Source organism: Nyctereutes procyonoides, unplaced genomic scaffold (assembly GCF_905146905.1).
Source record: "Nyctereutes procyonoides isolate TBG_1078 unplaced genomic scaffold, NYPRO_anot_genome, whole genome shotgun sequence".
NCBI lineage: Eukaryota > Metazoa > Chordata > Mammalia > Carnivora > Canidae > Nyctereutes > Nyctereutes procyonoides.
The window spans coordinates 44,614,979-44,633,919 of NW_026575020.1; the positions used below are offsets into that span (position 1 = coordinate 44,614,979).

The 18,941-nt window shown below is 41.5% G+C and overlaps 1 protein-coding gene across 2 annotated transcripts in view; it reads left to right on the forward strand.

The window, feature by feature from the left end:
* ITGB3 (integrin subunit beta 3) overlaps positions 1 to 12,218 on the forward strand; it is a 51,514-nt gene extending 39,296 nt beyond the window's left edge. For both annotated transcript variants that reach the window (XM_055334659.1, XM_055334666.1), the window contains 3 exons: positions 2,075 to 2,194; positions 7,420 to 7,586; positions 9,276 to 12,218. In XM_055334659.1, the coding sequence (XP_055190634.1) occupies positions 2,075 to 2,194; positions 7,420 to 7,586; positions 9,276 to 9,341 (353 nt within the window). In that variant the 3' untranslated portion in view covers positions 9,342 to 12,218. The remainder of the gene's footprint in view (positions 1 to 2,074; positions 2,195 to 7,419; positions 7,587 to 9,275) is intronic.
* The last annotated feature ends 6,723 nt before the right edge of the window (positions 12,219 to 18,941 follow it).

Sequence of the window (18,941 nt, forward strand, 5' to 3'; positions counted from 1 at the left end):
TGCGTGCATGCACACACACACACACACACACACACACACAGCTTCTAGAGTTTTTCAGTTAATCCCAGCATCTGTCCAACACTCATCAGTAACATGGAAGAGTAATTCCCACCTCAGAGGCATGTTGTGCAGACCTGATGCACAGTAGGCACTTCATAAAAGCTGGCTTCCCTGAATCCTCTTGCACCTCTACTAATTTATTTGTTTCATGGTCCCTCCCCATTCTGCTTCCCAGCACCCACAGATGCAGCAAGATCCTACAAATAGCTTTTTTTTCCCCTACAAATAACTTTTAAATAACTGATTTCAGGCAACCCTAACTTTACCTCCCCAAGAAAGAGAAGACAGTGCATTCTATTTGACAGATGGAGAAACTGAGGCACAGAGTGACAGTCATCCTTTTAGTAAGCTAGTAAGCATTTACCAAGTTTAATTAACTAAGAGTGTTAAATGATATCCAGGTATGCAGCTTTGCTGGTTTGGAGGGAAACCTTCACCCTTATGGATTTATAGCTAAAATAATTATGCTGGGGCCCTTCTTGGAATAAGACAGATAAAAATACAGTGAGGAGGAAGACTCTTGCTTGCAGTTATTCTGATTTGCACTTTACCTTGACTTAAAAGGAGATAATCTTTCCTGCTGTCAGCAAATCTGGTAAGATTTCTGGGTCAGCTAGGCATTGGCTGGTTCCAGGGAGATAGATGGTAATCTCTCCTGAGATAGCCATCTCCTATGAAGGCAGAAAACATGTTTTTTAGTGACAGCCACAGTAAGACACAGCCAGCTTCTGGCTGTGGCTGTTACAGAAAATGGTCAGATCTCTGAACCCTTTGGCTAATATCATAAGTGGGGCTGGGAGTGGGGGTAGGGATTTGGGGATTGAATTTGAAGAGACAGCCTTTTCTCTGGAGGAGATAGGGTATATGCTATGATTAGTTTAGGGGGCAGAGACTGCTGAGAGAGATGTGAGATGTTTTTATTACCTAGACTAGTTGTATATCACGGGTTAGCTTTTACCCCCTCCCCCATGCCATGATAATAATCAAAATGAATGCTTGTTTATGGATTGTATAACTTATACAAGTTATGAAGGTGTCCTTTCATAATACAGTCTTACCCTTTCCTCAACCACCTAGTAAAGTAGAACTGTAGTATTGTTGTTACCTTCATTTTGCAGATGAGGAAATGGAATCTCAGGAAAGTTACACAACTTGCCCGAACAAGTTAAGCTTAGAACTAAATCTGGAAATCCTTACCCTTTCTGTTGTTTTCTTATACCACTGGTTTTCTGAAGGCTTGTGGAGTTCAAGTCTGTAGTATGTGCTCTGAGACTCATGTTTGCATTCTGCTCTGTCAGGTACTTGTGATGTGACCTTGGGACATTTGCTTAACCTCATCTTGTGTCAGTTTTACTCATCTGGCTTCATCACTGTAGGGCATAGTGCAGCTGATGGAGGGGTACATATAGTTTCCCTGTCAGGATAAGAGGTTTTAGAATCAGAAGGGGTGAAGCCTACAAAATGTGATGGGAGGCAGAGAAGAGGGGGTGGCTCTAGAGGGGAATGTTGGATCAGAAGTAACAATGGAAGAAATATAAATGCTGAGTCAACAAACTATTAAGAATTGTTGGACAAGCAGAGAAAGGAAAGAGAGGGAAGAGATCACCCACTGTGTGTTAGGTACTGTTTACTTTAAGCCACTTAGTTCTCTACCAACCTTTTGAGGTAGAGTATCATTTTCTTTTTTTAGATCAAGGAGATAGCTGATGAGGTCAAGTTACTTTTCCAGCATTACACAGCCAGCAGGTGGTAGAGCTTTGAATCAGACCATGTAACATGTTATGTCCTTTTTGAAGGAAGGAATAAGAACCTAAAAGCGTCAGGGAGGAACAAAATACAGAAGTGAGAGTCATCTAGAGGCAATTTCCAGGCCATCTCAAATCTAGGCATCTTGCCTAATGTTAGACATAGTGTTTATATACTTTCTCAGAAGTTTCATGACTGGGGTTTGGGAATGATTCCATCTTCCAGGAATTGACTCGCTTTTCATTCTCCCATCTTTTCCCTTCCTTAGAGGATACTGGCAAGGACGCAGTGAATTGTACATACAAGAATGAGGATGACTGTGTCGTCAGATTTCAGTACTATGAAGACTCCAGTGGAAAGTCCATTCTCTATGTGGTAGAAGAGCCAGGTAAGTGAACCCTGAGGGCCATGTTAGGCAGTAGTTTCCCCCTATTCCTCTACTTATACAACAGCTAGGTTAAAACTGACCTTACAAGTGATAAGTTAGGGCCTGTCATTTGGGTATGGATAATATTTAAATACAAATGTTAGTGACAAAGTGACTTTGCTAATTGAGATAGAAAAATAAGAAGGTGGGTAAGGAAAAGAAGAAGGTAGAGGGGCACCTGGGTCATTCAGTTGTTTAAGTGTCCGACTTGATTTTGGCTCAGGTCATGATCTCAGGGTTGTGGGATTGAGCCCCACATCAGACTATGCACTTAGCATGGAGTCTGTTTGAAATTCTCTCCCTCTGCCCCTCCACCCGTTCATGCTCTCTAAATAAATAAATAAATAAATAAATAAATAAAATTTTTTTTTAAAGGAAGGTAGATATAGATCCCATGAAGGGACAAAATGTATCATGGCATTTTTTGAGGTGGCAGTGTTAAGAAGTAAGGAATTTAAAGTCTAGTGCTTTTCAGCATCTGCTCTATTAAAAGTTAGGTGGTTGCCAAGAGCAACCAGCCTGCAGCTTCAGAGGAAGGCCTCATGTTGACCTTACCAGGTTGACCATGAGACATGGTACTGGATTTGAGGCACCAAGCTAAGGTGCCCTGAACACTGAAAAGATAGGCCTCTGGAAGCAGGAGGAGCTCATCTATCATACACAGACCAACTGCAGGTTTGTCACCATCTAATACAATAAATTTGCTTGCTTCCCCTTACTACCTCTGTCTCCTTCCTTTCTCTTAAACCACAGACTAAACTATGAATCATTAGAAAATATATTCGAGTACTTATTATATATCAGGCAGTGGACTAGGTTCTGGGAATGTAACAATAAATAAAGCAGATGTGGCACTCACAGGTCAGGGGAAAGGAGCACATAAATTGATTATGACACCTGCTGAGGGGCAAGGGCTATGGTATGGCAGAGGGTAGATAAGAATTTATGGAAGTGAAGGATCAGTGTCTGAAGGCAGAGACTAAATCTCAGTTGATTGCTTGACATTCTTAACAGCTGTAGGAATTTCTTCAAATCTTCCTTCAGACCAGTGTCCAGCAAACTCTTTCTGCCAAGGACCATGTAAGTATATTAGGCTTTGTGGTCTCTGCCATGACTACTCTGCCATTGTACCTGGAAAGCAGCAATACGTTTAATGCATGAGCCTAAGTATATTTACAAAAACAGGTAGTAAGCCACATTTGGCTCCCAGACCATAGTTGGCTGGCCCCTGCCTTAGAAAAATGGGTCTCAAACTTTTGTATTGTTGTTAAAATCCAAAGTCCTGGGACACCTGGGTGGCCTAGTGGTTGAGCACCTGCCTTTTTAGCTCAGATCGTGATCTTGGAGTCCTAGGATCAAGTCCCACATCTGGTTCCCTGTGGGGGTTCCCTGCTTCTCCCTCTGCCTATGTCTCTGCCTCTCTTTCTGTGTCTCTCATAAATAAATAAATAAAATCTTAAAAAAAAAATCCAGAGTCCTGAGCCCTGTCCTACTTCCATGAGCTTCTGTGTTCTTGGTTAGTGCTCCTGGCAGATGTGATACACCCAATATTTGAGTGCTTCTGTTTTGGACACATCACTTCCCCTAGTGAGCCTTTTCAGACTGCCTCCAGCATCCATTTTGCTGATTTGGTTGGGTGCTCCTATTTGCTTCTCAAAGCAGCTATGCTTCCCTTAGAAGGGCCTTCATCAGACCATTAAATTGCATCTTTAGTCACCCATCTCCCTCAGTAAATCACAAGTTCCTGGAACACAGGAACTGTCTTTCTTATCTATTGTTATATCCATATTTGGCTCAGTCATCTACAGAGAAGATATTTAACGGTTTTTGAATGAATTAATAGGACTTACTATTTCTAGGAGACAGGCAGACTTGTATACATCTTGATATCTGCTGGGAGAATTTTCGCTGCTTGGAGAAGGAAAGGGGTGAGAGTGGGAAGAAACTCTGCCTCATCTGTGTCAGCCAGGGTGTTGCTGGCCCCATGGGTAGAGAAGAGCATGGTGCCCCCCTCTGTGATATTGTTCACCAGCCTTTCCCAGGGCTCTCACCCTTTAGAAGGGAGAAGGAAGGTAAAGAAAGGGAATGGCCTTAGCTTTATTTACTGATGCAAGGTGAAGCTGACATGGGAAGGGGAGAGGGAAGAGTCTGGATATGTATCTGTGGGGGAGCAGATGTGGATTACTTGGTCATGACTCCTCACACTTTCCCATCCACCTCTGTTAACATATTTCATGGATTTTTCCATACCCACCCTATCTGCACCTTTGTCCTTTCTCATTTCAGAAGAGTGGTAGGTTCTTGTTTTGGGGTTTAACATCACTTTATCTCTTTCCTTTATGTTTTATTTTTATTTTTTTTAAAGATTCTATTTATTTATTGACAAGAAACACACACACACACACACACACACAGAATGGCAGAGATGCAGGCAGAGAGATAAGCAGGTTCCATGCAGGGAGCCTGATGTGGGACTCAATCCTGCATCTCCAGGATCACGCCCTGGGCCAAAGGCAGATGCTCAACCACTGAGCCACACAGGAATCCCACTTTATCTCTTTTCTACAATAATCCTTGCTGGTACTTCTGCTATATCACTTACCAAAATCTTTTGACCTGATGTTCTTAGACTGGAGCCCATTACTGGGAGTTGTGGGAAACAAAGATAGTGATAACCTGAGCTGGTACAAGTAACCCTTGGTGGGGTGGTAACTTTTCTGATATAGTTCCTTTTCTCCACATTAGGAGATGGGATCCCAGACCTACATTTCCTTTCTTGTTGCCCTGGAATTCCAAGTTCTGCCTCCCCTCTCACCTACTACCTCCTACCATTTTCAGGGGTTCTGGCTTCAAGCAGAATGTAGTACTTCATATCCTGGAGTATAGAAGGAGATTATTCTCATTCTCTTCCATAACTCATGATCATGCCCATGCAGATGCTCTCCCTGAAGGGCTGGGCCACTTCAGGGCAATAGAGCACTGGCAGAGGGCTTGGCATTGGCTGGGTGGTGTTCGACCTCCATGGAGTGGGATCCCCTGAGGTGAGCCCTCTCACTTCCAGATAGGGTTGCCTGGTAAATACAGTATATCATATGCAATATTTAGTACATATTTAGGCTAAAAAGTCATTCATTGCTTATCTGAAGTTCACATTTAACTGGATTCCTTATACTTTTGTCAAATCTGCTCGTTCTACCCAGCCTTTCTTGACCTCAGGTCCCTCACCATGGGTCCTCATCACTGTGGCTAGGAGAGCTCTCTAAAGACCACCTGATCTTGTCTTCTGCTTCCAGGAAGCCTGCCATCCACCCCTTTCAGGACAGATGCTTAAAAGATGTTTTTCCCCCGAAGACCTCTTGACATTCTACCTGTCCTGCCCATACTGATATGCAGAATTAAAGAGATTTCACTTTGAGGTTTGAGGGTCAGCCCTATCTTCTAGAGAATTCTTAATTATTTTTCACAGAACTGAGGCCCTTCACTCTTGGGAACTCAGACACTGAGACCTCAGCCTCTCTCCAGATGCCCCTTTAATTATAGACAGGTTATAATTTGGTGGCTTGGGAAATAGCCAGCTTGGGTTTGTGTTGGTGGTTGTTTTTGGATTGTTTGTGGTGAGCACAGTATACATGTTTAGAGAAGAAGGTGGGAGACAGTGTGGAAAGTGGGTGTGACCACCTCTCCAGACCCATCCATATTCACATATCCAAACACCTAATTACATAACACCTGAGAAGTCACTGAAGTGAGGTCACCCATCACACACCCGTGGTTAATGGGAAACAGAGCTCTGTGTAGCACACTCAGCTTGGCCCTCAGAGGGGTGACGCACCTCTGTCTGTTTTGGTTGTTGGCTGGGGTTGAAAAGGAAGTCAGCTCTCAATAGGGTTAGGATTTTAGATGATGAAATATTTTGGAAAGGAGCCCAAAATATTGTCTTGGTTGGCAGGCCTCCTGATCTCTAAGTGTGCTAATAAGGTCAATAGGTTCCCCGCCCTCAGGGATGTGCATATCTGAGTCAAGGTAACAAACACAAATACCTCCAGGAACTAGGCAAATAAATTAGTGAAAACTGTCGGATTTAGCAAGAACAGTAATAACAGTACAGTAATAACAGTAATAACAGTAGCTGAAATTTATTGAGCACTGAGTCTCTGTCAGCAGTGTTCTAAATTCTTTAAATATATTTAACTTAATTATTTTTCTAAGTTTTGGAGATCAGTGCTATTAATTTCTATATTTTAAACATGGAGAAATAGGAAACAGACACCCAGAAAGGTTAAATAACAAAGCAAAGGAAGTGGTAAGCCAAGATTCAAACCCAGGCAGTCTATCTCCAGAGCCCAAGGTAGCATGGCCTCAATGACAAGTTACATGTTGCTTCTGTTTAGTGGAGAAAGAGAATGATGAGCTCTGGCCAACCAGAAAATGTATCCCATTTACATTTACATGTATCTAAAGGGGACAGCTGCTCCTCACATCCAATCAGGGCTGCCCTGTGGGTTCCATGTTTCCAGACCTTTTGCTTTATTTTTTATACTTTGATTGATTATTGTTTTTTAAAGCAAAGAAGAAGAATCTGAAATTTTAGGGGGAGAATCTCCTGATTATTCAATGTTGCCAACAAAATCAAATTTTTTATTTTTTAATTTTCTTTGATATTTTATTTATTTATTTATTTATTTATTTATTTATTTATTTATGAGAGAAAGAGAGAGAGAGAGAGAGAGAGAGAGTCAGAGACACAGGCAGAGGGAGAAGCAGGGTCCATGCAGGGAGCCTGATGCGGGACTTGATCCCGGGTCTCCAGGATCACGCCCTGGGCTGAAGGCGGCGCTAAACCGCTGAGCCATCCGGGCTGCCCAAAATCAAATTTTTTAAATTAAGTTTTCATGTTAATTCCAGTGTAGTTAACATAAAATCAGATTTTTAATAAACACTTGCATAGGTTGGGTTCTGCCATGGGTGACCTGCTTATGACCTCTGATGTAAACCACTCAGGAGAGACTATTGCTGTCTTAAAGATTGACACTCCTTCCTTTAAAAAATTAGTTGATGCATTTTATAAGTCTTGTTTCCTTCAGAGAATCTTCTAATAATTTCTTAGTTTGTCAAGAAATTCACAGCCAGTTCAAGTGACTTCTGCTGCATTCATAACATCTCTGCTCTATGCTTTCCTCTCACAGAGTGTCCCAAGGGTCCTGACATCCTGGTGGTCCTGCTTTCAGTGATGGGGGCCATTTTGCTCATTGGCCTTGCTACTCTGCTCATCTGGAAGCTCCTCATCACCATCCATGATCGGAAGGAGTTTGCTAAATTTGAGGAAGAGCGAGCCAGAGCAAAATGGGACACAGTAAGAGGCTGGGCTGGGCATTTTCTTCAGTCATTGGTTTGAGAGCCTCAAGTAGAAACAGTAGATGTGTAGGGTGGCCAGGCTCAGCTAGCCCATAATTTTCCAGTTAGCCTCTGTTCTGGAAATTGGGAGATGGTCCCATTGTCCTTATTATTCCTGGAAACCACCCAATTCCCTCTCTACCCCATAGTGACCACGGGCCACATCGGTGAGTACTGACGGAACATACATAGGGCCCAGCTCTGCTCTGGACACTGATGCAATGAAATGCAGTGACTTATTCTCCAATTGAGGAAGACAGGACAAACTTGTGAATCCTACACTGAGAACATATAATGCATTATATACCGATGAAGTCCAAAGCATTAAATACAAACAGGAAAAAAAAAAGCTAGCTAACTTTTGCTGAGGATTCACTTCTTCCATCCCTATAACAGCCCAGGATAGGAAGCAGTGTTATTATTCCCATTTTATAGATAAGGAAATTGAGCACAGAAAGTTTAAACACCTTGCCCTATTGTGGGAGGGAATTAAGTTATGATAGGAATTACTTTTTGGGCCAGCCTCTTAATAAATATTCTCCCTGCAGTTTATTCTGATAGAATTAAATGAAAGAAGCATCTACTGAGAACTTTCTGTATACTTAATTTTTCTCTGTTCTCCTTTGGCTCATCTTCCACATTTTAACTTTTTCCTGGGCCTTCCAAATGGCTTTTGACTCCATCAATGTCCAGGGGGAGGCTGAAAGTTTGTTCCCATTTGATAGTGACTTCAGGCCTTTGTACCCAAGAGCCTCAAGAAACTTGAGATGCTTCTGTTAGTGCAGTGTAGAAATCTGGAACCTCTGAGGAATATGAGAATATGTTGTATTTCTTGAAATGACTCCTAAAGGCTACCAGATCCTATGGGATTTGTCACTTTTTGTTAGAAAATAATTTGGGTCGTGGTGCCTTAGTGGTGCCGTTGGTTTGACATGTGACTCTTGGTTTCAACTCAGGTCATGATCTCAGGGTTGTAAGACAGCCCTTGTGTCAGGCTCTGTGCTTAACACAGAGTCTGCTTTAGAGTCTCTCCCTCTTCCCTCCCCCCAAATAAATGAATAAATATTAAAAGAAAAGAATTTGGGAAACCCAGTGAGGGTTTATTTTTAACTGCCAACATGACAATATGTGGACAGTGCATGGAGGGATGAGATGAGAAAATTTAATTTTAAATTCAAATTAAATTAAAATTGTAACAAATTATATTATTCTGGGCAAATGCTGTCTTCTCGATTTCAAATATCAGCTATCAGCTGCTACATTTCCGATCTCTGCCCACATCCCCAGCACTGTCAAACCAAAAAATGGGGAGAAGAGCAAAAGAGAGAGTTCAGGAGAGAGGCAAGAGATCAATACTGGTGAAAAGAGATCCTGAAATGTTTGGTGATCATCAAAAAGTAATGGGCTGGATTCAACCTCTTAGACATAGCCCCAGAATGGCATTCCCCCTTCTCTCTGCTCTTCTTTTCTATCCCCTCCCATCTTCAGAGTGAATATGGGGGTACAATGAACATTAAGTGGTTCGTCAGTGGTATATCCCACTCAGAGAAGGGTGTCTTGGGTAAACTTTTCACATGAAATGTAACCCTTGGAGGGTAGGGAAGAGTCAAGGAATTTGCTGTAAGACACTTCTCTGTTCTTTCCACAGGCCAACAACCCATTGTATAAAGAGGCCACATCCACTTTTACCAACATCACCTACCGGGGCACTTAACACCAAGGAGCCATCCTCAGATCACTATCAGTCTGTCCCAGAATTGTGGACATCTCTGCTGTCATGTTTACAGGGAACAGTATCTGTGGGGCGGGATTGGGGGCTGGTTGTGGGGTGGGTTGGAGGAACGGCAGCATGTGGAGGTATGGCTCTCTGTGTGTGTGTGTGTTTGTGTGAGTGTGCTGTGTGTGGGGGAATGTGTAATTTAAAGCTTGTGGTGTGTCCCAGGTCAGCGGAACTCCTCAGCCTTTATCCACAGAATGCCTCCTTCAGGGATCTTTCCTGCTTAACCTGAGGGTGACATAGCTGAGCAGGTGTTCATTACCTCAGTGAGAAGCCAGCTTTCCTTTCCAGGCCATTTTTTCTGAAGAGAAGGGCAGGGCTGAGTCTCTCATTCCAGAGGAAGCGGCCTTGATTCTACTTTGAGTTTATGGTTCTCAGGCCTGACTCTCAGTGGCTCTGATAGCAACTGCTGCTGGGCTTGGCAGTCTTGTGTCAGCTGGGCCTTTATCTCCTTTCCCTTCCCTCAGGCTGAAGAAGAAATCAGAGGCAAGCTGAACCATCAGAGTTGCCTGTGCCTTTTGCCATCACCTCAATCCAGTATGGTTCCCTCATAAAGGGAGTCCTTGCTAGCAATTGTGTTGGGAGTGAGGATGGTAGGGCTACTCAGGGGTCGTGCATGGCCTGGATGAATGTGCCAGGGTCCCCAGTTCATAATCATAACTCTTAATATTTGTCTCATTGGCAGCTCCACCCTAGAAGTTCGTTTAGAAGAAGTGCGTCACCCTTAGACCAGCATCACTTCTTTACCTTCCACTTCCACACTCTCACTACTGTAAACATACTGGGAATTTCTTTCATGACCAAATGCTTTTCCTCCCAGGGTGAGTGCTACGATTAGAGCCTGAGGTCTGGCCCCACTCTTCAGGCCCTCCCCGCCTTGTCCAAGGCACCTCCACGCCTTGTCCAAGGCACCTCCACACACCCAACCTGGTGCTAACGTGCGCTACATTCATCCATGCGGCTGATTACACTTATCTACCTCTTGGCTGTCTTGTGAATGAATAGTTCCCATGGGTCTCTGAGTCTGCTGGGCATAAGTGCCACATTTGGAATGATGGGCCAGTTGTATCAGCATGTGTGGCCTATTCTCCTATGGGCTGGGCAACCTCATTTTAACTCAGTCTTTAATTTGGGAAGCTGTGAGTGCAATTTTATTTTATTTTTTCATTGGGTCACCTGAAACCATGATGAGGCTTGTTTAATCTAAAGGAATATGTATATAAACACACTTGCATATACTTGTAATTTTATTTGATGGTGAGGAGGGAGAATGTTAAAAAAAAAAAAACCTACACAGACTTGGACTGGATTCAAACCCTCCCACTTGGCATCATTCATAGCAAGTTGCTGCCCAGTTGCTAGGTCTGTAAGGGCCCTCTCATTCTGGAAGCCTTTGGGGATGGACCCATGGGCATGTTGGGCTCTTTCTAAGGAGATGGAATACAGGCTGTTCTTTTTTCCTAGCCATACAGTAGCTCCATTGGTGTTTACCTTAGTCTAACATTAACAACTATCTTCACTGCCATTCATCAAGAAAAAGGGAAGGACCTATACACAGTGGTCTGATGATCCAAGAAATCTAAGCCCTAGCCTCAGTATTGCAGCTAAGGAATTTTTAACTTCGATTAAGGCAAGTCTCCCTGGGGCTCAATTTTCTATTTTGAAAAATGGTAGGCTTGGACCAGCCACTCTAGAAGGTCTCTTACAGTATTGATATTCTAAGATGCTGGGACTTCCTGAGACATCAAATGTACAGTCAAGATTCTGTGAGATGTTGTTACTATTTGTTGTTATAGTTGGGAGATCTGAGAGACCTGGCTTTGGCAAGCTCAGATATCATTCCATATCACCTTACCCAATGAAAGAGCCTCATTTTTTTAATAATAAATTTATTTTTTATTGGTGTTCAATTTGCCAACATACAGAAAAACACCCAGTGCCCTTCCTCAACATTTGTTAGCAGTTACTCTCCTGATGTAGCACTCAAGCTCCACTTAGTTTATTATTTCCTAGTTCACTTCGCACACATTTGCATCCATGCATATGGAAGAGGCATCCGTAAGAAGTAGCTGAAATATATATTCTGTATTCGTGTGTTAACATTGAGAATAAGCCTTGGAATTAGAAATGGGGCAAATGACTGAGCCTTGTCTCACCCATGGATTACCCTTTAGTGAAGGGGATGGAAGTGCAGTAGAGGGATGGTAGTACAATAGAGGGTTGAGTCCAAGAAGTTTCAAACCTAACTATACCCTTTGGCTACTGAGACAAGAGTCTATTAGAGTAGTAGTTGGACATTTTATTTAGATAAGATGGTTTATATAAAGAAACTATATCAAAAGAGGAAGAACATATATTTATAAGATTAAAAAAATCAGTAGGACTCTTGTCTGAGCTTCTGGAACGAGGCTTCTAGGTTTTAAAAGACCAATACTCTTTGTATATGGGGAGAACCTGTTCACGAGATAGCAAAGAAAAGTCAGTTTTGGCATCACATGGGGTGAACATCTAAATAGTATTTTGGCATCAGCACAGCCCCAAAAGGTTATTATTCATGCTCAGCTCCTCTGGAAATAATTTATGTTCAATCTCAGGGTCTGTGGACAGTAATGGGAAGCTCTGAACGTTCCTGACAAGTTGTCCCATAAGGAGTCAGTTCTTTACCTCTCAGATATTCTTAGACCATCCATGACTTCAAGATACTTTTCTTTGTTAAGTATTCCTGGTTGAAATGACTTAAGTGCCTTCCTGACTTCCCAGCCACCCCCCTGTTTGAGTTGTGCAACAGTGAATTAAATGTGTTTTCCAAATTGACCTAAGCTTGCCCAGTTCTTCCTGTGTTGTTCTTTCTGTTTTCTTTGGGTGAAAAGAGTAAGTGTAGTTGCCTCAAAAATGATTATTTTAGAACAAGCATGTTTCCAAATGTAACCAAATGATGACTGCTACAGGAACTGAAGTTTGCTCAGAGCCCAGAGTTTTTCTTAGACTTTAAAACATTTTCAAAATAAATACGTTATTACAGTTCTAAGAGTTAGAGTTGTTTTGCTTTTTAATTGGGGATATTTTTTGGAACTTGTGCGATCTCAATAGAACAGACTGTCAATTCAGCCTAGGTTTTGTTTGCAGGAGGCATACATTGGTACAGTAAAGGCTTAAGGGCAGATGATTTACACTCAACTTTTATATAAGGAATTGGGTCTCAGACCGTCGGTCTCAAGGACCAGCAGCCTCTGTATCATCTGGGAAGTTGTTAGTAATATAAATGCACAGGCCACACCCCAGAACTACTAACCCAGAAAATCTGGGAGTGGGGCTCAGTGTTCTCTCTCAGTAAGCCCTTCCAGTGATTCTGTTGCATACATAAGGAGTCACATACCCATACTTCTGGCTTAATAAGTTTTCAGTAAGTCAGTTCAGTTATTAAAAGATCATGAACATAGCTTGACTGATAGATTAAGAAAACCAAGTATCTACCCGCATAACATGAAGATTTACTTTTGACCCATTTTCCAGGTTAAGTGATCAAAGGCTCCTTGGGTTCACGCACAGCCACAAATTCCCATGAAAAACTAAAAGAAGTAATAGATCAAAATCAGAGGAATAAAAAAAAAAAAAAAACAACCAACAGGATCCTTGGCAGGCATCTAAGAAGACTTTTATTCACAGGGGATGGGATCAATACCTTCATTTTTAGTGTTATCATTCTATAGGATAAGACTTTAGAATTTGTAACTTTGGGCCACCTGGGTGGCTCAGTGGTTGAGTGGCTGTCTTTGGCTCAGGTTGTGATCCCAGGGTCCTGGGATCAAGTCCCGCATAAGGCTTCTTGCAGGAAGCCTGTTTCTCCCTTTGCCTGTGTTTCTGCCCCTCTTTGCCTCTCTCTGTGTCTCTCATGAATAAACAGGTAAAATCTTAAAAAAAAAAAAGAATTTTTAACTTGACTTTGCTATTTAAAATGTATTGAGCATCAACAGTACAGGATTGAAGTACACTCAAAATCTTTGCCTTTGAATCTTGCATTCCTTATGTAACATACATTTTAAAAAACACATTACATGACATCATAAAAAAGATTATGTGAACATACACTGAGTCCTTTTATGGTGAAATTTTGTAAGACTCACTATATTTACATTATGGTAACTGATGACTAAATGTCTGGATGAAAATGGAGGACTTTCTGTGAAAATGAAATGAAAAGCTACATGTCAAATCACATTGGTAATCCCCCAACTCTTGACCTCTGCAGTCTGAACTACTACTACTATAGTAGTAGCCATCTAATGACCACTGGGACAAATTATAAGCAGATTGTCTTGGAATTATACGGCACTCATTTTTCACATTGATGTAAAGAAACAATAATATGCACTTTTCAAGGAAGCCATTTAATACTTATTGAAAAATAATTTCTATTTGGTTTTGTAATTTATTTCTGGAAATGCATTTCTAATTTTTTGTAGTTTGATTAAATTATACAAGGAGGTAGTCTTAAATGCTTGTGGTTGGGGTTAACTATATTGTTAAATAAAATTTTAAAAGTCCACTTACCATTACTCCTAACATTTACTTAGCATGTGAGAAGAAAATTGTCTGTCAGGAACATGATTGTGTTCCTTACAACTGCTGTCATAGTGAGGTCTCTCCAGTATCTTGCAGAGAGGAAACATTTTCCATCAGCTGTGTATCTTCTGACAATACATCAAAGAATGCTCACAGAATATAAGTATCTAGAAATTAACATATAGGAAGTTTAAGAGTCTTTAAGCAAAAATCTCCATAGTAAATTATTCTTCATCAGTACCCCTGAAACGAACTTTGTAAGAAAAAAAAATTCACCATTCATTGTGTTTTATATAACGTATTAGTTGGGTTTTCCTATGACTCATACACAATTGGCATGATTCTTTGGAGAGATCAGAGTGCTGGGTGTGTAAACATCATTCGGTGGCCAATGAAAATACCTCATTAAGAAAAAGGACGTTGATGGACATATGCTAGACTTTGCTTTTCCCGACCTTTATAATCACCCATTGTGACAGAGGTTGCTAATTGTGCCCCCATATCTGTTTTCACTTCTCACATATTATTAGAACTTCTAATTTTCAGTTAGACATATGGCTGCCCAGAATAAATACTGTTTCTCAGCTTCTCTTGCAGCTAGGTGTGCCATGTCTATCTCATAGACAGTGAGATGTAAATGGAAGAGGTGCATACAACTTCCAGTAAGTGCCACTTAAGGGAAGGAGCATGCCTTTCTCCTCCCTTTCCTTTTTCAGGAAGGCTGGAATGTAGAGATAATAGCTAGAATTTAAGCAGACATTATGGATCAAGATGTGACCTAAGGAATTGTAGTAGTTTTTTTTTTTTTTTTTTTTTTTTTTGCTACATAACAAATTACCCGACAGTTTAGCAGCTTAAAACAATAAACACCATCTCACAGTTTCTGTGGCATGTCATCTGGCTTCTCCCCAAGTGAGTAATCCAACAGACAGCAAGGAGGAAGCTGTAATGTCTTTTATGACTTAATTTTAAGTTTAATAAATTATAATAATTATTTATTTATTATTTTTAAAGATTTTATTTATTCAGGGAGAGAGAGAGAGAGGCAGAGTCACAGGCAGAGGGAGAAGCAGGCTCCATGCAGGGAGCCCGATGTGGGACTTAATCCCGGGTCTCCAGGATCACACCCTGGGCTGCAGGCCGCTCTAAACTGCTGTGCCACCGGGGCTTCCCTATAACTTAATTTTTAAAAAAGATATATTTGTTTGAGAGAGATCAGGGGAGAGGGGCAGGAGAAAGGGGTAAAGAGAGTCTTAAGCAGACTCCAGGCAGAGGGCAGAACCCAATATGGAGCTTGATCTCATGACCCTGAGATCATAACCTAAGCTGAAACCAAGAGGCGGGCATTTAACCAACTACACCACCCAGGCACCCCTATGACTTAATTTTTGTTTTGTTTTAAAGATTTATTTATTTGAGAGAGAGAAAGAGTATGAGCAGAGGGAAGAGCAGAAGGAGACAGAGAATCTCAAACAGACTTCCCACTGAGCATGGGAGCCAGATACAGGGCTTGGTCTCAGAACTCTGAGATCATGACCTGATCTGAAATTGACAGTTGGACACCCAGCCGGCTGAGCCACCCAGGTGCCCCATGACTTAGTTTTGTAAATTATCACAATCCTGAAGTGTCATATCATCACTTGTGCCATACTCTATTCATTATAAGTAGCTCACTACATCTAGCCCATATTCCACATTCAAGAAGAGTGGACTAGATGCCACTTCTTGAAGAGATGAGCATTGTGGTAGATAGAATCATTGCCCAAGGTATCCATGTTCTGGTCCCTAGAACCAGTGAATATGTTACCTTGCATGGAATAAAGGATTTTGTTGATATAATTAAGAATAGAAACAGGGGAATTTCATAGATTATTTGGGTAGTCTTAATATCATAAGAGTTTTTATAAGAGGAAGGTAAGAGGGTCAGAGTGAGAGTAGGAAATGTAATGATGGGAACAGGTCGGAGTGAGGTGGCCATGAGTAAAGGAATGCAGATAGCCCCTAGAAGCTGGGAAAAGTAAGAATACGTTTTCCTTTAGAGTCTTCAGGAATGCAGCCTTTATTTTTAGCTCTGCAAGACCAATTTTGGACTTCAGACCTCCAGAAATGTAAGATAGTAAATTTTTTAAGCCACTAAGCTTGTGATAATTTGTTATAGTGACAGGAATAAACTAATACATGAAAGAATTTGCGGACATATTTTAAAACTGCCACAGTCCACCCTCTGGTCACAAATTATAGTCCTCCCACATGCAAAATGCACTTATCTCTCCCAAGGCCCCAGAGTCGTATGCCATTCTAGCATTCATTCAAAGTTCAGTCTTGTCCACTACATTAGGTCCTGGGGCAGATGAAACTTCTTGGATATAGATCCTTTTTTTTTTTTTTTAGTTCCTTATATTCATCCATGTGAATATGTACCTCTCTATTTGAAGCCCTACAGAAAAAAAAGCTATATGCTTCCTTCCTACAACAACCAATGTAAAAGATAAGGTAACTGCTACAGACACTCCCATTCTAACAGGCAGAAAACAGGAGGTTCGCAGAAGCCCCCAGACCATAGCAATTCTTAAATTCACTGGGTATAGATTCACAGTTCCATATTCAAGGCCTGGGAATAATTCTCCACGGATTTTCGTTCTACTCTCTAGGCTCTTGGTTTTACCCTGTAAGTCATCTTTTTCCCATTAAAGGTAGCATATGTTTACATGTAAATGGTTTTCTCAACCTGCTGCCTGCTAATAGAATTGAGGGTCCAAAGGAAAACTTTTTGTACTCTGACTCAGCCCAAGCTGGCAGTGTTTCTTTTTTTTTTTTTTTTAAGATTTATTTATTTATTTATGATAGACATAGAGAGAAAAAGAGAGGCAGAGACACAGGAGGAGGGAGAAGCAGGCTCCATGCCAGGAGCCCGACACGGAACTCGATCCCTGGACTCCAGGATCACGCCCTGGGCCAAAGGCAGGCGCTAAACCCCTGAGCCACCCAGGGATCCCTGCTGGCAGTGTTTCTGATAATACAGTAGTCTTTAAAAAAAAATTGTGAATCTCCTGTGAATCTTTTTGAGTTTCAGACCATGAGATAAAAGCCCTATTGATAAATATCTGTGAGCTAAATCTTTTTGTACCTTCTGCAAAAGCCTTAAGATTCTTAGAGGTCATATTATTTGAATGAGACTATCCAAGACTCATAACCTTTTCTTTTTTTAAGATTTATTTATTTATTCATGAGAGAGAGGCAGAGACATAGGCTGAGGGAGAGCAGGCTCCCCACAGGGAGCCCAAGGGGGGACTTGATCTGGATTCTGGGATCACACCCTGAGCTGAAGGCAGATGCTCAACCTCTGAGCCACCCAGGCGTCCCCCAAGAGTCGTAACCTTAAAATCTTTACAGAGGCTGTTGCCTGATTAAAGGGTACTTGCACTACCCCGCTTAAGCCGTCGCTGCAATGAAAGGCAGTGGAGCAATAAGATAGAAGACGGTGCCTACAACTATGGTAAACAATTATCTGCTCCCCTGAGTGACTATCTCTGAACCTCCGGAATGTGAGAAATAAAATTCTATCTTGCTTAGGCCACCATGTTTAGGAATTTTCTGTTACTGGTAAAAGAATCTAATCCTAATTAATACACTCTTGGTGCTATTTTAGTGGGGAGGTGGTCTGTGAAACTAATACAGAAACTAACTCAGCAGATTCAGTACTAAAAACTACAAATGTTCAAGATTTGTGAAGCATTCACAACCTTTTGATCAACACACAGACTGAAACCATTTATAATCCTTACACATTAGAAGTTCATGCTTTATGAATAGGTGGAAAATGGGCTGAGTTCATCAATAGAGGTGACTAAACAGTGGAAGGGGGGAAAGTGAGGAAGTAGGGAGTGGTGGGTGGGGTGTTGACAGAAAAGACATGGTCTCAGAACTCAGATTCTTTATAGACTGTTTAGGGAGATAAATCAGATACATGTTAAAAGTACTAAAGAATACCTACAGAGCAAGATTTAAGATGCAAACAGGCATAGTATATATACAAACAGGCACAGTAGATCTCTGGAGGAATTAACTATTTTAGCATTTATTGAGCACACTACCTATACATTTTTGAATTATCACAATCCTGAATGAGAAAATTGATGCTTAAAGAGCCTAAGTAGTTTGCTCCACCGCATACAGTAAGTAGGATAATTGACTGAATAATTGAATTCGAATAGATCTCTTTTTTTAAACGATTTTATTTATTTATTCATGAAAGACAGAGAGGCAGAGACATAGGCTCCCTATGGGGAGCCTGATGTGGGGCTTGCTCCCAGCTCCCTGGGATCATGACCTGAGCCTGAAGGCAGACGCTCAAACACTGAGCCACCCAGGTGCCCTGAATATATCTGTCTCTGAAGCCCACGCTGTTCACCAAGATGTTACCAACATAGGGCTCAGGCTGGATCAATTAATGTTAATAAATTTATCTATACATAAAGAAAACATACCTCAAATCGTGGGCTTTTGGGGGAAAATATTTGCAAAATGCTCCTTGCTTGATAGAACATTTACAACTTTAGGAAACCTTAAAAATGATTAATTTCACTGAATTGGATTCATAACTTTTAGTGACATCATAATCAGGGCAATTCATGAAAAATCGCTGAGTCTATTACCAATATCATCTGGTCTCTAGGATGCAAGAGACCACACACAAGAAGTTGATTTTCAAAGAAAAACAAAGTCAAAAAACAAGTCTCTTCCCAAAGGAAGCGTTTTGCCTCCGAAAGGCAGCCTGGAACTCACTTCAGCCAGGTAGTGGAACAAGTGGCTTTCTGCTGCTGTGCGTTATGCAGGAGCAGAGACCGCGAAGGATGGAATGTTTTAGAAGGGAGGGCGGGAAGTACTCCGAGGATGGATAGAAGATGACACTGAGAAGTAGTGAGACTGGGTTCAGACGGCTCACCACAGAACGAGGAGAGCCTTAGGAAGCAC